The sequence below is a fragment of the Fusarium venenatum genome (genome assembly GCF_020744135.1).
Source record: "Fusarium venenatum strain MPI-CAGE-CH-0201 chromosome Unknown EDB82scaffold_3, whole genome shotgun sequence".
NCBI classification, from domain to species: Eukaryota; Fungi; Ascomycota; class Sordariomycetes; order Hypocreales; family Nectriaceae; genus Fusarium; species Fusarium venenatum.
This window is the reverse complement of record NW_027072131.1, coordinates 7,717,074-7,741,616: the sequence shown is the minus strand read 5'-3', so window position 1 is coordinate 7,741,616 and position 24,543 is coordinate 7,717,074. Positions and strand designations below refer to the sequence as shown.

General features: G+C 45.0%; 10 protein-coding genes across 10 annotated transcripts; 5 read left to right on the top strand and 5 right to left on the bottom strand.

Moving 5' to 3' along the window:
- The first annotated feature begins 649 nt into the window (after nucleotides 1–649).
- Nucleotides 650–2,999, top strand: EDB82DRAFT_510454 (fungal-specific transcription factor domain-containing protein). The gene is made up of 2 exons (XM_025729160.2): nucleotides 650–921; nucleotides 1,123–2,999. Exons 1-2 carry the CDS (start codon nucleotides 751–753, stop codon nucleotides 2,914–2,916), a joined length of 1,965 nt encoding a protein of 654 aa, XP_025583455.1. The 5' UTR covers nucleotides 650–750; the 3' UTR covers nucleotides 2,917–2,999.
- A 274-nt stretch (nucleotides 3,000–3,273) lies between these two features.
- EDB82DRAFT_510453 (hydrophobin 3 precursor) lies at nucleotides 3,274–3,893 on the bottom strand. Its single transcript, XM_025729159.2, has 2 exons — nucleotides 3,578–3,893; nucleotides 3,274–3,526 (listed from the first exon to the last, which is right to left on the bottom strand). The coding sequence occupies exons 1-2, from the start codon at nucleotides 3,800–3,802 to the stop codon at nucleotides 3,479–3,481; spliced, it is 273 nt and encodes a 90-aa protein (XP_025583454.1). The 5' UTR covers nucleotides 3,803–3,893; the 3' UTR covers nucleotides 3,274–3,478.
- Nucleotides 3,894–6,794: 2,901 nt separating this feature from the next.
- On the bottom strand, nucleotides 6,795–7,739 carry EDB82DRAFT_510450 (acyl-CoA N-acyltransferase). The gene has a single exon (XM_025729158.2). The coding sequence runs from the start codon at nucleotides 7,455–7,457 to the stop codon at nucleotides 6,954–6,956; it is 504 nt and encodes a 167-aa protein (XP_025583453.1). The 5' UTR covers nucleotides 7,458–7,739; the 3' UTR covers nucleotides 6,795–6,953.
- Nucleotides 7,740–8,112: 373 nt separating this feature from the next.
- On the top strand, nucleotides 8,113–11,948 carry EDB82DRAFT_510449 (CHAT domain-containing protein). The gene has a single exon (XM_025729157.2). The coding sequence runs from the start codon at nucleotides 8,233–8,235 to the stop codon at nucleotides 11,857–11,859; it is 3,627 nt and encodes a 1,208-aa protein (XP_025583452.1). The 5' UTR covers nucleotides 8,113–8,232; the 3' UTR covers nucleotides 11,860–11,948.
- A 30-nt stretch (nucleotides 11,949–11,978) lies between these two features.
- Nucleotides 11,979–13,489, bottom strand: EDB82DRAFT_560187 (uncharacterized protein; the record flags this gene model as incomplete). The annotated part of the gene is made up of 4 exons (XM_065609730.1): nucleotides 11,979–12,202; nucleotides 12,268–13,276; nucleotides 13,340–13,351; nucleotides 13,403–13,489. 4 exons carry the CDS (start codon nucleotides 13,487–13,489, stop codon nucleotides 11,979–11,981), a joined length of 1,332 nt encoding a protein of 443 aa, XP_065464307.1.
- Nucleotides 13,490–14,613: 1,124 nt separating this feature from the next.
- On the top strand, nucleotides 14,614–16,105 carry EDB82DRAFT_478953 (major facilitator superfamily domain-containing protein; the record flags this gene model as incomplete). The annotated part of the gene is made up of 4 exons (XM_025729154.1): nucleotides 14,614–14,791; nucleotides 14,842–15,762; nucleotides 15,820–15,867; nucleotides 15,915–16,105. The coding sequence occupies 4 exons, from the start codon at nucleotides 14,614–14,616 to the stop codon at nucleotides 16,103–16,105; spliced, it is 1,338 nt and encodes a 445-aa protein (XP_025583450.1).
- Nucleotides 16,106–16,276: 171 nt separating this feature from the next.
- EDB82DRAFT_280846 (isoprenoid synthase domain-containing protein) lies at nucleotides 16,277–17,767 on the bottom strand. Its single transcript, XM_025729153.2, has 4 exons — nucleotides 17,394–17,767; nucleotides 17,170–17,322; nucleotides 16,719–17,038; nucleotides 16,277–16,669 (listed from the first exon to the last, which is right to left on the bottom strand). Exons 1-4 carry the CDS (start codon nucleotides 17,667–17,669, stop codon nucleotides 16,384–16,386), a joined length of 1,035 nt encoding a protein of 344 aa, XP_025583449.1. The 5' UTR covers nucleotides 17,670–17,767; the 3' UTR covers nucleotides 16,277–16,383.
- Nucleotides 17,768–20,606: 2,839 nt separating this feature from the next.
- EDB82DRAFT_539884 (uncharacterized protein) lies at nucleotides 20,607–21,114 on the bottom strand (the record flags this gene model as incomplete). The annotated part of the gene is made up of 2 exons (XM_065609321.1): nucleotides 20,689–21,114; nucleotides 20,607–20,637 (listed from the first exon to the last, which is right to left on the bottom strand). The coding sequence occupies exons 1-2, from the start codon at nucleotides 21,075–21,077 to the stop codon at nucleotides 20,607–20,609; spliced, it is 420 nt and encodes a 139-aa protein (XP_065464306.1). The 5' UTR covers nucleotides 21,078–21,114.
- A 766-nt stretch (nucleotides 21,115–21,880) lies between these two features.
- On the top strand, nucleotides 21,881–22,660 carry EDB82DRAFT_578392 (uncharacterized protein). The gene is made up of 2 exons (XM_025729150.2): nucleotides 21,881–22,426; nucleotides 22,474–22,660. The coding sequence occupies exons 1-2, from the start codon at nucleotides 22,038–22,040 to the stop codon at nucleotides 22,502–22,504; spliced, it is 420 nt and encodes a 139-aa protein (XP_025583446.1). The 5' UTR covers nucleotides 21,881–22,037; the 3' UTR covers nucleotides 22,505–22,660.
- Nucleotides 22,661–23,324: 664 nt separating this feature from the next.
- On the top strand, nucleotides 23,325–24,452 carry EDB82DRAFT_510441 (uncharacterized protein). The gene has a single exon (XM_025729149.2). The coding sequence runs from the start codon at nucleotides 23,553–23,555 to the stop codon at nucleotides 24,366–24,368; it is 816 nt and encodes a 271-aa protein (XP_025583445.1). The 5' UTR covers nucleotides 23,325–23,552; the 3' UTR covers nucleotides 24,369–24,452.
- Nucleotides 24,453–24,543: the final 91 nt, after the last annotated feature.

Sequence of the window (24,543 nt, the reverse complement as noted above, 5' to 3'; positions counted from 1 at the left end):
TGAAGATGTCAAGATTAATAATTCTTGGAACGCCTCAACACTGACTTACAATTTGCACACAAACTTTATCAATTTCGATATCATTTCCAAACCTGAGGGCACGATTCCACACAAGTAGCATATTGGAACCCATCTTCCCGAGGGGTTTACTAATGATGTTCCTGTTACTCGGATTGGGGAGATTGACATCAATCTCCCATCGTCACGACTGCTGGCGATTCAATTTGATATCACTTACATTTCACACCTCTCTGGAACTGGGGATTATATACATGACATTCTCAGGGATGTTGACGAGTATGAGATTCGTAATAATGGAGGCACTGAATTACATCGTCCAGTAGGACTTTATCTAAACAACTGGGTTGGCTAGTGGGTAGTAGAAAAGCTGTCATCTGAAGTCTTAGGGTATAACAATAAATGATCCAAGTTTGTAGTCTAAATTGCATCAAGTGGCCTGCTTATTTCGTCCCTTATATCTCAAGCGACTAACTTTTCTCATACAAGTACTAATACCGAGGTACCTACAAAGGTAAGGACCGAATAGACCCACCAATGCCGGCATTAGATCGGAGATTGGTGGTCTTATCGATAGTGGATCATTAGTTCATTCCGGATACGGGGGCATGATTTGTTTCTCATCAACTTCTTCAATTCATCTCATATCACCAACTTACAAAATTGACTCACGGCCACCAATCCACAACCCCGTTTCGTACCCATTTTTCTCAAGGTTTGTAACAAGATAAAATGTCCGCTACAGACGATGGGGAGCTCCCTTCAGTCTTTGAGACCACGTCAACAGGATACGACACACATTCTGAAAGAGACGCCAACATCGTCGACAGAATTAAATCACCGCGTCATGGGCTAAAGAGGATATCCGCCGCCTGCCAAAGATGTCGCCGCCGGAAACAAAAGGTATGTATCAACGCGCTCTATTGGGTACCGGAAACGATGGCCTGCTTAGCCTTCGGATGCAGAAATAAACAACCTAAGAAATCCGATCCAAGTTTCATAAGATGACCTACCAATTTCGCTCTTATGCTCCTAGCGGCCGATCTTTCTAATACCCTGATGACGCCGTGGAAGGTCGAACAACAGCTGACATGTCATTTACAGTGCGACGGCATACATCCTATCTGTGGAGCTTGTGCGGCTGCCAATGTCCCTTGTGTACCTTCAGATCGCCTCGTTGTCAGACAAGACAGGGAGTGTGAGTGTGACCATCTCAGAGGTCAAGTAGAGCGTCTAAAAGATCGCGTCAATGAACTACAAACACGGTTAACGATGCAATCGAGACTTCCCTCGGAAGCACTGTCCCAAGACAACATGCAGTTGCGCCCTATCGAGCGACCAGAGCCCGATGGATCAGTGGCAAGTCTTGAAAGAGGCTATGTCGGACGAATGCTTCTTCCCACCTTCCGAGGTGTGAATGCCAATGGATCTTCCGAGACTGGTTTCAGAAGTGGCCCTTGGCAGCTGTGGAATGGACTTTCTGCTAGCGATACACCTCCGACTGCCACGTCAAACACATTCAACCTCCATCGCGATGGAATTGGATTGATAGACGTGTTTTTCGATCGCAGATGTCCACAGTATCCCGTTATTCATCGGCCATCCTTTATGGAACAGCACTACATCCCCTACTGTAACGGACATACACGAAACAGACTATCTGCGTTTGAAGTACACATGGTTCTCGCGATAGGAGCTTCGGAAAAAGCGCGTATCAGTTCTGATGCACCCGTTTCTCACGAATACTTCTTCGAAGCCGCGGTGAGGGATCTTGATGCTGTTCTTGCAGCTGATGATATTGATTGCGTGCGCTGTCTTTCTCTGCTTTGTCTGTTCGGAAGTAATGAACCGCAGTCTGTCAATTTGTGGTACACCGTTGGCATGGCTTTGAGGCTTGCAGTTGGCATCGAGATGCACAGAGAAGAGAGTCTAGCGCAGAGATCTCTTTTAGACGCGGAAATGCGAAAGAGACTATTCTGGAGTCTGTACACGATGGATCGAAGCGTGTCCATATCTCTCGGTCGACCACTCGGAATTCAAGACGCAGACATAACAGTTCCTTTTCCTCTCGTTCTCTCAGATGAACAAATCGCCGGTTCACCAGACCGCGCTATTCCCAATATTCTCCCCGATGTCCGAGACATGTCAGCCTTTCGCCACATCGTGGAACTTCGTCAGATCAACGGAGGAATTTACTCGGCTCTTCATTCAGCTGGAGGTGCGAATTTGGAGAGTACCAACCTCGACGCCATCCGCCAACAGCACTACACTCGACTCAACGCGTGGCTGCTGTCCGCTCCGAGATATCTCGCTCCGCTGTCAATGTATCAGACACCTGAGTGGTTTCAAATTGCGTACCACCAAGCTGTTATCAATCTTCACCGCCCGTCACACGCTTCTCCCGTGAGCAGCGCCGATGCGATTCGGCTTTGCGCTGATTCATCAATCAGTTTAATCAGTTGCTACAACGCGCTGTACGCCAAGAACAAGATTATTTACACTTTTGTGGCGTTGGATTCTTTGTTTTTGGCGGCTGTCACGATGCTGTATTCTATCCGTGCAAGCTCTATTGTCCGACACGAATTGACTCGGGAGGTGGTTGAGTCTAATATTGAGACATGTGTGAGACTCTTGTCCAAGATATCACACGGCAAGACAGTCGGAGAGCGAAGCATACAGATTATTCGAAGGCTGGGGAATGCGACCCTGGCTGTTTTTGACAATAGTTCATATGCCGAGGCTGATATTGATACAGAGTTTATGTCGTGGTTTGGTGTCAAGAGCCAAAACCCGGTAAGACTGGAGTATCCAACGCCGACGATTGATACTGCGTGGAATGATTTGTTTGAGCATGGGTATGACTTGACTAGCTTTCAAAATGGCCATATGCTCTTGTAGTTACTTAAGCGTTAGGGATACGTGACCAAATATTAGTCTATATAGCATAAAGTCACATAATAATGTCATCTTTTACAACCTAAGCGGCTGTCTTTTCCGATACCCTGAAAATTCTTAGGGGATGCATGAGCAGGGATGGCATATGTTTGGGGCCGAGACATCCGGCATTGGGCGTCCCGAACAATACAGGCAGGTACATGTCTTAGCTAGAATGGGATGAACTATTGATGGCTGCATCCGTGTCAAGATGAGAGATGAAACAAGCATATCCCGGCTAAATATGTGCAGGGACATATGGTCCAACGTAGGCATTCGCCAAATGTTGCAAGTGTAGTAATAGTGTTTCACGAGATAAAGTTCCAAAATAATTATATGTAAATTGAACCAAGTTATAGTAGAAGCGAATACGAGACAACAGTCAACCTATTGACACGGAGTAGCTAGCAATGGCCTTCCCCGTCAGTATCCTCCACACCATGTTCCCATTGTCCAACCAATTAATCCATCCTTCACATCCTAGCAATTATGGAGAAAGCTGTGAGCTGCTACTGCAACTGGTCCTCTAGAGAATGTCGACACAGTTGAGGAGAGCAACGTTGATGAGAGCGCCCTGGAAAAGGTTAGAAAGTAGTCTTTTGAATAGTGTGAGTGTGAAACTTACAACAGGAGCCTGGGTGTCACAGCAGTAAGAGTTGGCATTGCAGTTGCTGCCGAGGACCTGGACGGCACAGCTAAGGAGGCCGTTACAGCAGACCTGCTTGCTCTGGGCAGAGCAGACGGGCTTGTTGTTGCCGTTGTCGTGGCCAGTGCGGGCCTCAATGTCGGCGGGAGCAGCGATGGCAGCAGCGGCCATGGCGAAGACAGCGGTGAAGGTAGAGAACTGCATTTTGAATGGAATTGAAAGAGTTGGTTTTTGAGAGGGAAAAGTGTTTGAAGTGTTGGAGGATGTTGTTGGAAGATGATGTTGATTGTTGGTGGTGAGGAATTGAGATTGAGAGGGAGGATAGTTGGGTCTTTATACTTGAGAGACTCTCACCAAAATACACTTTGACCCCCAGCCATGTTATCTCTTTCATGTTTCCTCAGGCATGATAGTCACTCTCACGATCCTCAACAACATTCAGCTGAGCCTGGGATCAGTGCACATGGTGGAGACCAACTTCAATGCCCGCCTCGCCTTGTACCTCTTCCCCCCTGTTCATGATCTACCACACGGCAGATTCGGGCACGGGAAACCCCATGACATTAAACTCAGATCATATTGCATCTCCATTAATTTACTAACAAGGGTTATTATGCTTTGGTGTAACTGGAGTATGCTACGCTGTACTATAAACAAACAGTGACTAAAATAGTTAGTCAAATCTTAAATCATACACGGATAACTCCACGGCTTTTGTTCACGATGCGGGCACGATAAACGCCCGCCCGCTAGAGTAATTACTTGAATAAACGCCCGTAATGTGGGGTTGAGCCTCAAAAACAAGTGCTCAAGAAAACGTTCTTTCATCGAGTGATTCACTTCGGGGACATCGTCATAGAGCCTCATTTTTTCCTTGATTATTTACGCGGCTAACTGCATTCAATACGTGAGGCTCTTGAGAAACACCTGTCAGGCCTCAGAAATAACTTGATATGTGACAACGACAGGCTTGTACAGCAGCTGCAAATTACACTGCAGCAGTTATCGTACAGTAGAACCGTTGACTGCCCTTTCGTGTAGTGGACTGACTCCTGTACAACACAGGGATCACCCTTGTCTAGCCACGTCGTCAACGACATGTCGCCCATGACCTGCAGGCCGTTCTCATTTGATGATTGTTTCTCTTATGGAGCTTTGTCTACATTATCGTGGAGCTGCAGGGACAATGTAAATGAACCCGGACAGTTGTTGCCCAATACGAAGATCCACTTGTTTACTTCTTTGTCAACTCTAGTTCCTGGCTTGCGACATCCCGGTTTGATTAGTTGCCGTTGTGGGACGTTATTTGTATAAGGATCGGCAGAGGATGGCGGCATGTTGCAATGCCGATGGTCCGAACTTGGGCGCGAGTCGGGAAATCATTGGTTCCCACAGGAGTTACCGGAATCTTGTATCCTTGTTTTTGGGACGATGACCGTTGTAACTCACATGTATGATTGATTGCTGACTGCATATTTACGAAAACCATGCCAAGTTGAAGTGCATTGCAAGCAAGACTTTGACAAAAAGAAAGGGCGTTGCAATTGCCGTTGCGCTTAATCCTGGCTTTACCTTTTCGTGTCTAGCTAGGCGAGCATGCGTGTCCGTCCCTGGCGCATAAATACCTTGTAAATTAATAAAAAAATAAAAAAAAACAGTTCTAGGCAAAAGTGGATAGAGTTGAATGTTTTTGCCGCCAGCAGTGCTCAATCTAGCATAGAAGCCCAACGGTCAAGACATACATGAGAGACAAAATTATCCAACAGTAGCGCATATCCTAGTCAATCTTTACCATCCCCGGCTATTCCTTCGCTGAACTGAACAAAAGAAAACAATGTCTCAGAGCCCTGTCAAGATAATCCTCGCCGAGTCTCTGGCCAAAAGATCTGCAACATAACTTCTTTGTTGAAAAACAGCCTCCGTCTCTCTACGGAGATTCCACTTGTAATTAATAACGAGTATTCTTCTGCAGTAAATCATTGGGCCACGTCCTTCACCAAGAGCTCCGCCAGTGTTTCCCCAGCCTCTAATGCACTAAGAACAAAGGCGTCCAATAGTGAATCAAATGCAAGCCACTTTTGTTTTAAACTATTGAAATTCCCCGAAGATCTTTACCGGAATAATAAGAAATAGTGTAGTTACTAGACAGATATCGGATTTGGTTATAGAACCTATAATATGATCGGCGTTCCTGGTGTATCACGGCTGGTATCTGTTATGAGGCGTTGGAATTCTCTGAGTTGGCATGATAGGAGATTAAGCCACCGACGATGATCTTGAACGGTGAAGAGAAGTGGCTTGGACTTATGCGACCTCGAGACAGAGGATATAGGCCGGTGTCATGAGCTGGTCATACAACAGATTTACTGAATGGAGGCTTGTTAGGAATACGACTTTCAATTTCCTCGCTGATGATAATCTTGGTTTTCTCTGATTAACCCTGATTAGTTGTGATCGTTGGTAACTTGACACGAATCATGATTATGCAAAATGTTGTAATGAGGAAGGTCTCGTGCCAACAAAAAAGAAGCAATTTACGCCAGCTGAAAATTCCAAGTTTTGAGCCAAGGCAAATCGAGTCTTGAAGAGGAACAGATGTGCAGGGGACTATAATGTGTGAAAATGACTGGTCAGCTGACCGGTCCGGGTCGTCGCTGGATAGCTTCTTGAGTTAACTACACTGAATACACGACCGTCTTGATACAAAGAGAAATAGAATTCAATCAAAAATTTACATGTGTTCAATATTTCAGATAGATATTTTCCTGAATACTAGGTACCACTATCTTGGTAATAGTCTCATCTGGAAAACAATTTAATACCATGTGAAGAAATAACCATGAGCTACCCTATTGCTCTCATTGTGACACTCCACATCCCACTGCGGATCCGAAGTGGACGGACACCAAGATCAGATGATATGACTGTACGGGACTGTCGACCCTTGCAATAGAGCCTTTCCAAATTCATTACCGGCCCGCTTCCGCTTCCGCACCTTCCTATTCCCCTATTTGTTGTCTTCATCAGCTGAACTCCCCATAGCCCTACGGAGTTACGATTCCTTGCTCAGCCTGACTCGTGCACTCGCGGGATGGTTCTAGGCCTGACAGCAAGGCTAAGATTCGGCTGTGATAACCAGGTTAATGACATGAGGACGTGTGATAGTCTCATCAAGTTAGTAATTAGACGAACAAGTCACGATGATTTTGATGCGATTGGAGAGAAACGCGACTTTTGTTTCTTTTCTTTAGCGGCACAGCGAAACCTTATTTAGCCCCGTTTTCAGTATCCATGTGTAACAACTGAGACAAACAAAAACCCTGCCACCTCTTGCTTTTTGGAGTATCTCCTTTCTTCACAACTTCAAACTCCAGAACTCGCCCACCAGATCAACTCCCCAATCACTATGAGGTTGGGTCTCAATCATTTTGAACCCAGCCCTCGCGTATAAACGCCTCGCTCCCTCCAGCACACTCTGCGTCCAGAGATCAATGTGCTCGTACCCAGCCTCTTTCGCAAAGTCAATGCAAGCTTGGATCAAAGCTGTTCCAACACCAAGACCACGTGCGCTCTCTTCTACCATGAGAAGTCGAAGTTTTGCTGTATTTGGTTTTTTATCGGAGACTAGCATGATGCAGCCGAGAAATTCGCCATTGTTCTCGGCAATCCAGCAGCGCTCAAGGTCTGGGTTGAAGTTGTCGAGAAAGTCTGCTGTGATTCTTGATATCAAAGATTCGAATTTGGTGTTGAAGTTGTATTGTTCTTCGTAGATGATGGCGTGGCGATGTGTGATATAGCCCATGTCACCAGGTTGGTGAGTACGTAGGGTGAATTGTTTTGAAGGTTTGTCGTATGTCATTTTGCGTTCAATTGGTGTTTACTGGTGATTGCCTATTCTATGGTAATGTTCTTGACTTTATAGATTTGATTTTATACTGAAGCAAAAGCGGGTATCACGAATGTCAATAGCAGGGCGTCCTGTCAATGCCAGTTGTCAACTAAGGGCGCACTGTAACGAAACGCTAATTTGAACTGCCAAGTCCCTCAGTCGTGAAACACACCAACAATACTTGCTTGTCAGTGGACATAATTTCAGTCGAGAGAATGATCTAGAAGGCCGAAGCGAAGAATAGCGAACGACTAGGTATTTACTAGGCGGCTTTAGGTTTAGCTACAGAGATTAGTGCCTTAACTCAATGGACTGCTAAATAAAACATCAAAAGACTTCTATACTTCACAGCTCGAGAACAACGATATGAGAACAACGATATGAGAAGAGAAAGATGGTATGTTGTCAGTATATGTTACGGCAAGTAAAAGAAAATTATTAAATTCTGTTTTTAGCAGGTATGCTTTTGTCGCAATCTGTAAAAGCTAGCGGTTACTGATTCTTTCTTATCGATAAGGAAATGTATTGTAGCAAATGGATGAAAACAAGCTGTGATATTTGCAGTGAAAGATGTGGCTTTGAGACATGGACACGTGACGCTACTGTCAGGCTGCAGTACATTGCCTGAATCTCGCACTTGGTTTGCTAATCTTTATTAAAACAACGACTTTAACGACATTTTAGTCCACGTCATTGTTGTTTATTTTGATCAATCGTCTGAATCTCTTCACTATCAGAGTCTGAGATGCCCGACTCCACGCTAGAAGCTGCAAAGAGACGGGAGCAGCCAGAGCCGGATATGAGTAGCGCATATGATGACCAGGAACTGGCTCTGGCAATGTACATGAACAGCCTCGGGCTTGAGCTACGAGATCACTATCATGACACATCGGGAGAAGAACAAACCCTGGAAGAAGCTGCAGATATGGCTGAGAGAGCCACATTTGCCACTTCGAATCAAGACCCTAACCTACCACGTTACTATAACGATCTCGGCCTTATACTATGGGATCTGTATTATCACAATGAGTGTTTTGATACTCTTGAGCAGGCAATCACTGCGGTCAAAAAAGCAATAGACCTGACCTCGAAGACCGATATGAACAGAGTGCTATATCTCGATAGAATGTCCTATATGCTATACGATCGTGGAAGCTTGAAAGAATCATTCGAGGCTGCCAAAGAAGTGGTGCAAGATTGTCCAGAGAATCATGAAGAGAGGTACGCATGCGTTGATTGGTTCGGGCGTGTTCTCTATGATCTGACTCTCGATACCGGATCAATCCACGAACTCGAGCATGGTTTGGATACTGTACGACAGTCTGTCAATAGCATACCAGCCGACAAATCATACAGAGCTCAATGCCTGTCAACACTGTCTGGATTGCTACATGAACAATATGGAGTCCGAAGTGGCAACATTGACCCCGCTGAAGCCGTGCAAATCGCGAGAGACGCCATCGCCGCAGAACCAGAAGATAGCCTGGAGAGAGCAACTTATTTATATCGACTTGGACTATTGCTATCTGAGATATTCTATTTCACCAGAGCCGGAAGTGACATTGAAGAATCGGTCAAGCTGCTCAGACAGGCCACAGCCGAGTATTATGATGGTGACACTGAATGGCCTTCTCGATGGTATGCCCTAGGATCTTCTCTTGCACATCGCTCAATTGCTACAGGATCACCAGAAGACCTTGATGAATCCATTTCCATCATTAGAGAGATTATAGAATTGTTACCAAAGGATCATGAGCGACACTTGAAGATATCGCTCCATCTTGCAAGTCTATTGAAGGAGCGTTATATACAGACCAAAGCGCAATCAGATTTCGACGAGGCAATACGAGTTGTAGAAATCAACCTGGCTGTAGCCCCAGAAGATCATCCGGAGAGAGGAAGGGCGTTTCACATCCTTGGTAATGCCGTGGGGGAAAGATTTAACATCACAGGATCAATGGATGATCTTGATGAATCTATCAAGCATGCTCAAAACGCAGTCCAAGCCACACCAGAAACACACCCAGAATTTTCAGTCTTTATCATGAGCCTAGCCTCAGGACTTTCCGATAGATTTGGCCGAATTGCAAGATTGGCAGATCTTGACGAAGCCATTCGACTGTGTGAAAGAGCATTGGAAGAAACGTCAGAGACAAGACTGTCGTGGATACCGCTACTTCATAATATGGCAGGATCATACAGAAATAGATTTCAAAGGTGTCGCAAGATTTCCGACTTGGAGAGGTCTATTGAACTCGGTCAGACAACAGTTGATAGATGTAGAAGAGACGACGTGAACCGACACCTCTATCTTAGCGGTCTCGCAATTTCACTGAAGACTCGGTTCCGTTACAATCTGTCGATGGAAGACCTCGATACTGCTATAGATCTGGAGAAGGAAACACTGGAGATAACTCCGACCGATCATATCGACCACGCATCAAAATTACATGCGGTAGGAATTAGCGTATCGTTACGATATAAACAGAAAAATGATGTAAGGGATCTGGAGGAAGCCATTAATTTCGAAAAAAGAGCGCTTGATGCTATGGATGAGGGTCATTACCACCGGGCTGAATCACTTTCCAGCATGGGAATATATCTCTTGTTACGGAGTGAAATCACTGGAAACAAGGATGATGGACGGGAAGCAGCGCGACTCTACGAAAAGGCAATATTGCAGACACAGTCATCAGTCCAAGATCGAATGGAAGCCGCTAGGAATGTTATGTACATCTATAGAGAACAAGAGGAGTGGCAGTTGGCGTACGAGGCTGCAGCGGCGGCGATCGACATGATACCACAGTTGATACTTCGATCCCTTGGAAACGCAGATAAACAAGAGCTTCTGAAAAAGGTTAGTGGCTTGTCTTCGGATGCCGCTGGTCTGGCGCTTCAACTTGGCAAAGGACCTGCGATAGCTCTGGACATGTTGGAAAGAGGTCGTGGACTACTCGCGGCATCTATCGACGAATTGCATACCAACGTCAACGCCTTGAGAGAAGAGTTCCCGGAACTGGCAACAAAATTTGTATCCCTACGAGACCAACTGGGGCGGGACGACCTACCCCAACGAGAAAGTAGCTCTGCATGGAACCAGGCCTCGGACAAGCGACACAAAGCTGGAGAGAAGTTTGACAAACTCATTGCTGAAATCCGTGGCCAACCTGGTTTTGAAGACTTTCTACTGCCCCCAACTGAGTGCAAGATCAAAGAAACTGCTGAATGTGGCCCAATAATTGTGGTCAATACGAGTTTCTTACGATGCGACGCTATCATAATTGAGACGGACCAGATCCTATCAGTGCCTTTACCAAAATTTGATCGTCAAGACATGATGAGATTCGTCAGAGAGGGCACCCTGCGAAGCTCTCTTGCTCTTGAGTGGTTGTGGACCTGTATTGCTAGTCCTGTACTCAATGCACTGGGTTTCGTCAAAACTCCAGACAGTGTTTGGCCTCATGTATGGTGGGTTATGACCGGACTTCTGTCAAAGTTTCCCATACATGCAGCAGGGGAGCACTCGAATGGCAGATCAGACACGGTACTGGATAGAGTTATCTCATCGTACCAGAACTCAGTGCAGTCAATTATTCGTGGTCGTAAACAGCCTTTCAAGGTGAAGCCCCTACAACAAGCACTTCTAGTGGGTATGGAGAAGACTCCCGGTAGTTCATATTTACCTAACGCAAGGAACGAAGTAACTACTGTGCGAAAAGTTTGTGAGTCAATGTCGATCAAAACAGTCGAACCAGGGCCAGTTAAAGCAGCAATCACTTCCCAACTGCTGCAGTCGGAAATCTTTCACTATGCTGGTCATGCCTATACAGACGGACACGATCCAGCAGAGAGCTACTTATGCTTAGGGGCTAATAAGGCTGACTGCCTTACTGTTTCAAACCTCCTGGATATCAATTTACAGAGGCAGTCCCCGTTTCTTGCCTACCTCTCTGCATGCGGAACAGGAGAGATTCAATATCACGATTTAGCCGATGAAGGTATCCATCTGATTACTGCCTTTCAACTATTGGGATTTCGACATGTTATAGGAACTCTTTGGGCTGTTATGGATTCGTTGTGTGTAGAATACGCGAGACTTGTTTACGAGTATCTGAGATATCATGGAACATCCGACAGAGCCGTAGCTGAAGGACTGCATCATGCGGCGAAGAAAGCACGAGATGCGTGGTTTGAGAAAGAAAAGAATCAAAGAACTTTGTCAAAGAGAGTCAGGAATATGGCGATTACTGAGGGTGTTGGGAGTGGAGGTGGCCAGGAGGTTACAAGGAATGCTGGTACAAGAGATGTCATAGCCTGTGAGGATAACGTAGAGTGGCCAGATTGGATTCCATATGTTCATGTTGGAGTATAATCTACTTCTCAGGGAGGATTTGAGGCTTGAGTTTTAGTTTTTAGTTGCTATATAATCAAGGGTACCATCAACATGCCTGTTCAACCCTCTGCCTCTCACATCTCCATCCTCCTTCAATTCTAGATAGGAACACCTTCAGGTAGCCTAAAGGCAAGGAACACTATAGCTACATGTAGAGAGAGCATCACCAAGCACAGCCAGACTTTAAATAGGACTTTGCTGTACATCGAGTCTTCATACTCGTCTATCTTGTCTTGGCAGGGTTGATCCCATAGCGTCGTGAAAATGGGAAAGGCTGGAGTAGTGCTACCTGTCAATTCATTTATGCTTTTCAATTCGCGGTCTAAAAGCTAATTAGCACTATTTCCAGATAAACAGACTGCATTAATAGGAGATTCAAATACTTACGAGCGAGAGCCTCGATAAAGGCAAGTGTCGGTAGCGCTAGTAGCAACATCGGTAAAATTTGGCCGAAACCCCAGGTATCTTCTGATCCTTTTCTACCGTTGCTCTCAGCCTTCTGTCGTGCCCAAGCAACTGAGTTTGTACTTTGAATGAGATAGAAAAACACTCGTACAAGGTCTACAGACAGAGAACCCAACAGCTCGCGAACCGTGAAAATAATAACAAATACAAGACCCGCTAAGGCTTCCACCAGCAACCAGAGAAATTTAGGTTTCCTCGATGTACTATACTCTTTTACCTGGAGATAGAACCATGTCGGCACCATCATAAAGGAAAGCCATTTCCCATATAAATATGCCACAGGCCGCGTCTCCATAATTGCTGGGTATAGATACATTGTAATGCTGAAATAAGACCAAACATCGAATAGCGTGCCGATCACAACGTATGGCATAAGTTGGGGTGTAAAGTATCCCGGAAGCTCTTTCCAGACGCAATTCATAGAAAGGCCAAAATGTTTCGTTGCAAGGAAATAGTCGTTGTAGATGACGAAGTTGAGGGCTAAGACGCAGGCAAAAATGGCAGATATCCATGCCATCCTCCATCCTTTCCTCAGTTCGTCGTGGAGCTCGCTGCCGCAAATAGGCAGCAAAGCTTGGAACGTTGCAAAGCAGGCCATACCCAGATTCGCGGCGATATAGAAATGATACTGCGTAATGTCGCAGTGTTTAGAATAGCCTACAATCAGGACTGAGGCACCCGTAATGAGCTGCTGGTCACAGAACATCAGGCAGACCTTTTTCATTAAATCTCTGGACACTTGCTTCCTTATCTTCAACAGAGTATTGGAAAAAGACGTATTCTGGAAGAGTGACTTGAACATAGTATGCATTTCGACATCGAATCTCGTTGTGAAGAGATAATTTTCGTCTAGCACTCCTTCTAACAAGACGTAGGTAAATATGGCGATGGCGTAAGCTAACCAAGCTGTGATGAAGAAGGAGACGATCACCTATCAGAAATAAACTCAAAGTTAGTCGATCGTGTTAACAAAGAAATCAGTCGAACAACCAACCCCAATTCCGGCCTGAATAGTGTATTAGTATGTAGCTTTTCAATTTTTAGTAAAATCGCTTACAATATCTGGGTCTGCGTCAAATGCCACTTCTGCACCTCTGGTGAAATTAAACTCGCAGGATATGCTTGCATCACAAGAGCCCCCCATGATTTCGATTTGGCTCTGCTTTAAGCAAGCTAGTCGAATACAAGTAAAAATGAAAGCTTTCGGAAAGTGAAAGACAAGGCTAGTAGCCGAATAAGGGGCATAACATTAGGTGAATAGCGTCGAAGCAGCAGTAGAAATGGGGCGTTTTACGATTTGTGAAATAGTTAGTTATTCATATCTATAGGCTGACAAATTGCAAATCTGCTGCAGCTACGTGAAGTTATATGTGTTGGTCTCATTTTATCTCAGATGACGTCCAATGAGGGCAGTGTTTTCATCCTATCGCTCACCCAGTTTCAGCAGCTGCTTATCTTTCCGGGCTGTGCCTACAGGCGCTCGATCCACTGCCACAGTGGCAAATTCTACCAGGCTCTCAATCGTCAGAGAAATGTTTTTCCTTTTTTTTCAATATTATCCAATGGAAAGTCTAAGTATCCAGTCCGTGACTGAAGCTGACTTCAGTCTGTGAAGATAATGTGACGACAAATACGCAACAATTGTGGCGTAGCTATTCTCAATGTGAAGCCTAATTCCCATGTTGCGATGATTACGTCTCATTTGGGGGCTGCAATATGGATATACGCCACAGAAACGCGTAAGAAAAGCAGCAGGATTTTGCGTAGTACGCACCTCTATTATATACAGCTAACAAGCGAATGAAGCATATACTGTGGACTGTCTTCACTGAATAGAACTGTTTGTACCTTGAATACCCTGAAGCGTCCGTCTAGATAAGATAAGATAAGATGATAGTTTCCGAGCTATTTCCGTCTAATCGATAATGGAATCTCCACGATAAGCCTTATTTCAAGCGATACCGCAGCATCAAGATGATCTTACTACCAAAACAGTTAGACTATCTCAGAGCGTTACCCCCAATTTACAGTGATGAGCTTGCATAAGTGGAGAAGGATCGCGGAGACTTGCGATCTTTCGGGTTAATTAATGTCGAGGTGCAATAGCCGGAGTCGGATAAGATATCCGAATACACCAGGTTTTCCATTTCTCAATTTGTCATCATCTCGAGCCCATTATGTCTGATCAGCGGTGAGGATTGATATACTTGTCTTTGTTCAAACATTCGTAGATGTTGTCAATGTTAAGAGGGAGAAGAAGCAGATAAGATGTCATCGGAAAAGTCACCCGAGCCTACCAGGGATGTATCTGGCCAAGATCAATCTGCGCCGATGGAAACACAGTCGATCCAAAACAATCATGACACAACACCTGTGGACATAGAGTCAAGCCTTTCAGCATGGGTTTGCGTTTTGGGGAGCTTCCTTTTCCTCATGCCTACATTTGGTACGTCCTTTACTTTACTCCCCAGTCAATGTCACTAATGAATCATTTAGGAATGATGCAATCCGTGGGAACATATCAATCTTACCTCGAATTGAACCAACTCAGCAACTACACAGCCGGTGATATTGGTTGGATACCCGGGATGTACATGTTCCTCTCCATGCTTGTAGCTATTCAAGTTGGGCCTGTTCTTGATCAGCATGGGCCGTTTGCAGTGAGCATCATTGGCGGTGGTGGCGTTGTTGTGATGTTCATCCTACTCGCCGAGTGCAAACAGTATTGGCAGTTTATGCTATGCTTTGGAATTCTCGGTGGGCTTGCGACAGCTATTGCAGGCACTATAGGCGTCACTGTCGTCGCTAAACTCTTCTCAAGAAGGCGAGGTTTGGCTATTGGGCTGGCTCTGACTGGATCGTCGATTGGAACAGTCATCTTCCCCATCATGCTTCGATCCTTACTCCCCAAGCTTGGATGGAGCTGGTCGATGCGTATTGTGGCCTTTGTCATTCTCGGTATCTTCATTGTTGGTACTCTATGCCTCATTCCTTACAAGCGACTAGCCAATCGCGTTGCTCTACCTGTCGCCAAGAAACGCGGCATAGCCGTTCTCAACTTTTCAGCTTTTCGGTCTGTTCCATTCTCATTGCTATCAGTCATGTATTTTGCCATTCAGTTCGTTCTCTACGGCATCGGAGGTCTCCTACCTACTTTTGCAATCGAAGCTGGTATGAAGGCTGAGGCTGGCTATACCTTGCTCTCTATCGTTGGCGGAGCTTCAGCATTTGGCCGTGTTATCCCTGGAATAGCTGGCGACAAGTTTGGTCATTGTAATGTCTTGATATTCATGATGATAATGACCCTTATCTTCATGGGTGCTTTGTTTGTACCGTTTGGTAACAGAAGCGTCGTGCTCTATGTTTTCACTGGGCTGTGGGGATTTTGCTCCGGAGGGTTCTTGTCCATAACACCAGGTAAGTGCTGATGGCGGTGCTTGTCTCTATCAATGTTAGCCAACTAATCGTTTGCAGTATGTGTCGGAAAGACATGCGATCCAAAAGAATACGGCCGATACTATGGTACGACCGTAGTCCCTTTCGAGATAGTGTTACTAAATAACTACCAGGTACCCTCAACTTCTTCATCAGCTTCTCGTTGCTGGTCTCTATTCCTGCAAGTGGTACTATGGTTGAGAGAATGGGTACTCAGGCACTGAGTGGACTTCTAACAGGTATTCTTGCATTGGGATTAGGGTGTTTAGTTGCTGCAAGAGCCTTTCTCATTGGTGAGTGGTTTGCAATTACGACCAAGATTTGACTTGACCACTCCTTTTGGAAAATATAGGAGAAATTAGTCATAGATTGATGAGAAAGGATAGTCATTTGAATTAGAAAGATGTGAGTTCTTGCTAATCACATCAAACGAGAACCTGAGATTGCCGACATGTCACCAAGACTGATGAATAGTGTGTAAGTATGTATTCAATCTAACTATATCTTCTTTTCACTGCAACACCAAACAATCAAAGCCATGCCAATGACTACATATTTGACCAGACAAGTGTATATTATTCAGATCTAGTGCTGTGGTAGCTTTCAGTTTCTCGGGAGAATCTCCTTTACATCTGCTCTGCTCCCAACGCCCACCTCCCAAAGCTTGTAGCGCCCTCTCTGGAGGTGCATTTGGAGGTATCCGGATGCATGAAGCCGCCAAGCCTCTTCATACTTGCCCTTGCCCGCGAGAACACTTTCAATTCGGCGGGCACAGTCAACAGAGTCTTGAGCAGTTTTGTGAAGGGCAGCATTCGAATCAATCCCTTCATACGCGGCCGTACTGTTGATGTAATTGCTTGTCTCGCCTCCCAAGGTCTCCTTGTAAAAGCTAACGAATGTGTCAATAGAAAGCTCTCGAAGTAGGATAGGTGACTTACGATAAAACATCATTGACATAGGCAATAAATCGTGTCATGTCTTCAATAGCTTCGATAGGAATGTCCAGATTGGGGAATTGCGCTTTGGGGAAAGTAAACCAAGCATAGGCTTCACCGACGCCATCACGTTCTCGGATGTACCAGGGGAAGTAGTTGCCACCCTTTGATGGACGATAACCCTTCTCCTTGATACCCTCGCGAGCCACAAGCGCTGTAGAAGTGAGTAGATTGAGAGAGGAGTTAAGGATGAGATTCGCAACAAGTGGGTGATATAAGACATAAGCGAGCTGGAGTTGTTTGGCAAAAGCACGTAGGAGAGTCTAGCGAAACGAAAGCGAGCATCTTGATTAGCTTTTTGTTGACATGTAGGATTGAAAGGAACGGTGAAGTAAATAGGGCAAAGCCTGTGGGGCCTGGTGTTGGAATGAGAGATCGTATAAAGTGAACATACCGTGGGCTGCTCAATTCCGCTAGTATAACGTTGCTGAAACATTTCAACATCTTCAATGATGTCTAGTCGCTCCGCGTCATCGCAGATAGTTGCGAGCCATGTGTATATGGCAACAAAGACCTTGACTTCCAAGTCATGATATGGGAGGCAGTTCTGAATCTAGGTGTGAGCTTTTGAAACAATGGGAAGCTAAAACGTCAATCGCAGAAATATAGAAAACTTACATCGGCGTATGCATATCCAACCATAAGACTTTGGTAGGAATGAGAGTTGGGAGGAAAAGGTACACCAGTGGTCTCGGCCTGTCTCAGTACCTCCTCCAAAAGCTTCTCACTTTCGTGATTCTTGAATGCTGGCTTTAGATCAAGATCCTTGAGAAATTGCGTATACAGTGGTTGCAAGCGAGCTGCAAGGGCGGGGGCATCATCTTCAACAGACACTGGAGGAGAAGGTTGATCGCTTTTGATCAAACTCGGCGCAGCGATCGGTGCAACTAACATGGCGAAAGAGGATTGTATAGCTTATTGTCTGTGACTTGGTGAGAATAATTTGTCTGTCAAAAGAAACTTGTGAGGATAATCAAATTGTTTATATTTCAACCTGATGCCGTGATGACGATAAAGACGGTCTAGATAGACTCTGGAGCTAAGCGAGATGCGTTTCATCCAGACAACAGGCAGGGGATTACAAGGTAGTGGGAAATCGGAAGCGGAAACATTGGCCTAATTGATAAATTTTGTTGAACTCTATTGTGAGGACTGGTAGGCCTAAAGGATAGAGAGAATCATAGTATATAAACTTGCTATCAGACCACTTCAGTTCCACAGTGGGATACAAAGTTTCTTACACGCAATAGGGCCTAATCGGCATGCCTAGGATAGCACTTGGAAATACGATATAGCAAATAGGAATACGAAAAACGATATATTCAATTCTCCGTATATCCGGGTCAGCTATAAAATTACAACTCTATACCCAGGAGATATCAATTAGCCAGCTCGGATAAAAACACATTCCAAATGCTATCCTAGGCACACGCCGATCAGGCCCGTAGGGCCTGATCGACAAGCGTAGGATAGCTGTTAGAATTGTGAAAAGACACGAAGGCTAGGCGCCCGTTTTGCTTCCCGCGGGAGCTGGAGGGAAATTCATACTGCCGGGACGTGCTGGGATGGAAACTTACATATCGGTCCGTCTTCAGGCATTCGATACATCTGTTCGGTTCTAAATTCTTGTAGTCACTGCATCGACGGTGTGAATAGGTCCTGGTATGAGGGATAACGATACGGTCAGCTTCGTCCACCTTGCCAAATTCATCGATACAGTAGAATCAATTGTCGGCTAGAACAATATCCACCGGCGTCTGACGATGCCGGCATCGCGAGCTGTGTTTAGTTGTGTCGGGCGAGGCATCGCGATTTCTGTCAAGATGTTTATTCTGTATATCCACGGTTGAAAGATCTGTCATTTCTTTTGATGACGTTTCATGATCTGCCGTGGTTCCTTGTCTGAATCGGCGGTTGGTGCAGGGTTAATTGGTGGGGCGCTATGAGACAGGCATCGCGTGCAAACGAAAATTACTTACTCTGCAGACAATTCTTACATGGGGACGGAACGAAACTGAAAATCAACTGGGCCAACGGTGATGGAGAAGCTTTCCCAGGTCATATGAAAGATCTTTCAATATCTGTTTCGCTATACAAACAAGGTACTCGTTTTGGTGTTGGTCTCTTCATCACCTGATTCACCAGGATATTTACAGACTAATGGCAATAGATTACCTTTCATTCGGTGCATAGCTGGCAATCAACATTGGGCTGTCATAAGCTGAAGTAAACAGAACCGACTATATATCGCGATCTTGTCTCTCTCAAAACATTACTTCCTCGTTCATACGGGGATCCAGGGAATTGCTGAGATACCCTTTCATTCTAATTAAGTGCTGTAGTTTAGCCAGTCATGTAGCCCTATAAATCCCGGTACAACTCTTACTGCTCAGGACTCACACTGCACTCTGAATCAGATGCACGCCGATAAGCGTGGATAAAGTGATGCGGCTGAACATAAAAGCCAGCTAGTTCGGGTATCTTGACGCCTTGCCAGGAGTAAATAACAGTGGGCTACAAGTACTGATACGTTACACCTCACTCTTTTTAACCCCTGGCTCTCCCTTGTTAAGATGTGCGATTACATGTGTAGCAGGGATTCCATTTCCCCTCCTTTTGCTTTCGTCTCACTGCTTCACCTATGCCTATTTTGTCCTCCGTTTCGTCGAGCCGTGTTCTAGCTTGTTAGTGGACCCCAGTATCCATACTGGTTTGGCCAACCAACATTTGGTGTACCTATGGATCATTACCGGATGCTAAACCCAGGAGGATGCATCACTGAAGACGACCGGGAAACATTAGTTGAGCGCATCCACTATCCTATCACCACGGAATCAACGGACACCGCCAAGATATAACGAGTCAACCAGAAATTTATGTTCTTCTCGCGGGAGAAATTGAAGGATCACTTCAAAAACCGTCAGAAGATCAAATCGCATCTTGAATGCATTTGTTCGAAATGCGGGAAGACACGAAGTGAGGAGTCTCACCCAGGCAATTTGCCAGCATTCCTAGAATGCGAAACGGTCCCTGATGAGACACGGCTTCTGTTTTTCAATGTGAGCACTATCGGGACAGCAGATGACAGCTTTGCTAGCATACAGAAGTTCTAGTTTATGTCTGCCATATCTAAGGCCCATAGTCGATAGTGCAGTTTGAGGAAGCGATACGAACAAATCCCCAGACGCGTCTCTTTTATGACGACAATTTATCAATCAAAGACTGTGTCGGGGACACAATGACTGAGATTCAGCGTCATTTCTCAACCAAGGAAGAACAGCGCAACTACATCGCAAGCGTTATCACATTGCTACGAGAGATGTTCCATGGCAACCCTTGCGACCGGCTGTCACCATCATAAGTTACAAAACGTCTCAAAACGATTAGATCCGGATTCAAAAAGACTAACAAGTATGACGCGCTAGCAATTCAAGTTAGTAAGTACTAACCAAAAGGTTATATCGAACTCGCCCGGAAGTTTGATAGCGACTAGGTAATTGGTTTTACTATAATGTAAATGATACTACTCCTTTCCCATTTCTACGTTTAACTTTACGAGGCATGAAATAAAGATGAAAACTGTTTCTCGATCAAGCCAGGCAGATATTAATGAAGGCACGCCTTACCGTACAAGGACTTTCATAAAGGTCAATGAAGGGGGCTACATATTGCCTAGCTCCAAGATCACACCAGAGAGATAAGAGATATTCAATGTACTTCTCGAATTGAACCTTGATAAGGATGGATGCCGAACATTGTATATTCATACTGTTTTACTATTCATCGTAACAACTTCCACGCCCATCTCCCAGCGTTCACCTCTTCAGTTCCCTATGCGCAGTTTCCACTGTTTGGATCGGCCCTGACGCTGTCAGCACTTCTAGATTATGGGGTTTGGAATATTAATACTTACGAGACAGTAACCTTACCTGGCGTTACTGTACGCTCATAGGTAGTCCGACCCCCGTGTTCACAACCATTAATCTCCCGCTGGAGATAGCCAACACAGTCTTCTTTGTCTATGTAACGAGTTACCCCGTCAAATTGGCCTTCATCGTAGCGGACAAACAAGTCCATCTTCTTATTGCTGCTAAGATTGACGCATCTTCGGATGTACTGCCCATTAGTGTTGAAAGGGCCGTTAATTTGGCCGTCGCAAAGCTCCTGGACTGTCTGAATAGCTTTGAACTTTTCTGCGCCCCATGTTTCGCCAGAGCCATGGCATTCACGCTTGTGGAGAGAGTTTGGCATGGCGGCAGCAGAGGTGGCCGCCAGGGCTGCGAGGAAGGAAGCGTACTTCATGGTGGGTGTTGTAAAGACTTGGTGGTTTAGATCTTGTTTAAAAATGAGTTATGTGTTGGTGAAAGATTATTTGTAATGGTTCTATCATAACTTTTTATAGTCCGTGCTTTGAACCACTCACCAAGCCTATAGTACTTCCTATTTTCTTTTTTTGGCGTCGACAGCCTTTGCCACCGCTCCTTCAAAATACAAGGAATATGATCCTGATAGTTAACACGAGATGGCTTCACAGTAGTTTGGGACTTTGGTACGAACTTTCATATTGACCGACACTTCGCCACGTCGGAATGAGGTCCGTCATCGCTGATCCTCCCGAGGTCTGAACGCTCCAGAATGTAGCAGTGAGTCGCTCAGAGTGTGGAAAAAAAACTTGAGCGACCCACCTATAGAAATTGTTGTTCTTTTTTGTCTGTAGGTCCACCTAGCCTCCATGTATGTGGTCAAGGCTTTTAGAGTTGTGGACTAGTCAGGGATTTCCCTGAACTTTTGAGGCTTAGCTGCTAAATTTTTGAGGCTAAGCTGCGTCACGGAAGGATTCTGGCGATACGGCGTTGCAAGGATAAATTGACAGCCAAGACAATGTCGCCTGCCAAGCTAGGAAGCTGAGCCAATTTTGTTTAGAAAGATTACTTGTCCTACCTCATCGTGATATCATAGACTTTGTATAGAACCTATTTCTCCAGTAGGAGGATAGCCAGCATGGTCCCACACAAACGATTCTTATGTAGAGATTGGACTTTAGTATTATCCCTGCCTTGAAATCCTTCATCCTTTCAGGATGAGTCCCCACTACATAGGATTAACGTGACTCAGTGTATCTTACAATAACTTCCAAATTGACTCGCAGTCTATATCTAGCCATTTGCTGCAGGCTTCAGATATATAAAGTCTCATCGATTCTCCTCTTGATTGTAATTTAACATCACCTTACAAGCCAACAACCTATTCACACTTTCTAAAATGTATTTCTCCTATCTCCTTCTTACTGCCTTTTTGGCCACCTTCTCTACTGTGAACGGCGAATGCCACCGTTCTGGAGAGACATGGGGCGGAGATAAGTTTGCCGCTCTGGAAGCAGCCCAACGACTCTGCGAAGACGGAACCCTAGGCAACATCCCCTACAGTCGTGACGCTTTCAGGACTGCCTGTGTCAATCTAAGCAGCAAGAAGAAGGTCGATTTCACCATCATCAAGGGCTCAAACATTATTAACCCTACTCATCTCTCTTCCAATATATGCACCGCAATGCTCCATAAGGAGATTAATGGCTGTGAGCACGGTGGCAGAAGTCCACAGTGGGAGAACGATGGTACTACACCTCAAGAGGCTTCGCCTCAATATGATATCTCGTAAGTTTGTTTTCGCTATGGACTGGCATTGTCTAATCGTATTTTAGTTCTGATCCCAATGCTGGTCAATGTGCTTAAACTGAGGATGCAAACAGAATGTGTGGTGGATGATTATTATAATGGATGATGGATTCTAGCTACAATAGAAACTATTAGTACAACATGTCAAAAGCATAACATATGTCTGATGTGGATCGAGGTTAGAGCCTCACTGTGCAGACAAGTAGGTTAGAGTATTATAATATTCAATTCAGATTTCTAACAATTTCGGAAAATTAAATGCAGTATAAGATTGCGCCTGGCTACAGTGACGCTGCTCAATCGGAGCCATATGTGTTTGGTAATCCGCTCAAATTATTCTTGCGCGACTGTTGAAAAGAGGAAAGACCTCGCTTAAAAGCCTTGTATAACCTTTGTACATCGTAAGTATACAAAAGACGCTGTAGGGTGAGCAGCTTTACTTTCCAATGACGTGCAAAGTCCTCCGTCTTGCGGGGAACCTAGTGACTAACTACTCTGATTGGGTCATATATGGATAAGCTTATCTGAACTTTATTTGTTTTCAGCACTTCTCATGGCACTAACTTGCAAGTGACAGGATAAAATTGCAAACAGGAGTTTAGGGTAATGCGGGTGGCATGAATCCAAGTTTATCTACCTAGCACAGCCGCATCTACACATCTGGCGGAAGAGGTTTGTTATTTATCCATGCGATGAATGGTGCCAAGTAATTGACTGTCACAAGCTCATGTGTTCATCCACGAGCCAGGTTTTCTTTTCTCAGGATTACAGTTATCAATTGTCTGGTGATACATCGCTCAAAACACGCCATAAGTTGTGAGACATCACCATATGATCAAAACTGTGAGTGGGCTCATAGTTAAGGTTTGGTGGCTTTAAGCCAAGCACCGATGAAGCCGAGCCATCTTTTCCAGCTATAAGAAGGAAGCTGGAGAAGATCCAGAACTCAATATCATTTCGTCAGATCACCAGCTACTAGGACAATTTTTTTTTTCCAAATCTCAGTATTACTACAACAATTGTTGACACATTTGTTTTCTGTCTCAAGTGTTAACACCCACTCAGTAACTTTGGAGGACACTCTACATCTGTTTTTATCGCTGAAATGGGGCCGCTCTACAAGAAAGCGCTCGTTATTGGGGCTACCTCGGGTATTAGAGCGGCTCTAGCATCAAAGCTCGTTGAAAATAGTACCAAGGTTGTTGTTGTGGGTCGTCGACGGAAGCGTCTGCAGGCGTTCGTGAAGACACACGGCTCGGATGTCTCAAGTTCTATCATCTTCGACATAACAAACCTATCGGGTATCAAGGCCTTTGCTAACACCGTTATCAAGTCAAATCCAGATCTTGACTGTGTGATAATAAGCTCTGGTGTACAACACGGCTTCGACTTCACTCAACCCGAGACAGTAGACCTTTCAATGCTCGGCGTAGAGCTCACAACAAACTATACTTCGGTCGTTCACCTTACGGCAGCATTCTTGCCCCATCTTAAGAAAGAACCCCACGGAAACCTCGTGTATATCAATGCGGGGTCGGGATTGATTCCAGCCATGAGCCGAACACCAAATTACAACGCGTCGAAAGCCGCCCTTCACGCGTTTGTTATAGGTCTACGATACCAGCTACGTGATGCCGGATGCCCTCTGCATATTGTGGAGGTATTCCCTCCTGCGGTGCAAACAGAAATGCACAACGAAGAAAATCAGCCAGACATGATCAACGGGAACGAAATAGGCATGCCAGTGGATGAATTTATCGATAAGATGTATGAAGATTTGGTCAAGGGTAGCGATCAGTTCGCGGTCGGCTTTGGAACGGAGCTATTTAAAGAAGGGGGTTGGGAATTCCAGCGCGGAAAAATGTGTGATGAAGTAAGAAGTGTTTTAAACGTTGCATTAGTGGATTATTTACGGGACTAAGTATAAGATATTGCAGATAAGGAAGATATTGCACTTTTCCCCTTTGTATTTGTAATTTTACTTTATTAAAATTATCAATAATCTACTATTTTCTTTTTCTAGACATTTCCATTTGCATGGCGATCCCTACATAACAATGTTTGCAATTGAAATTTGATGGGGGAGGCAATAAATG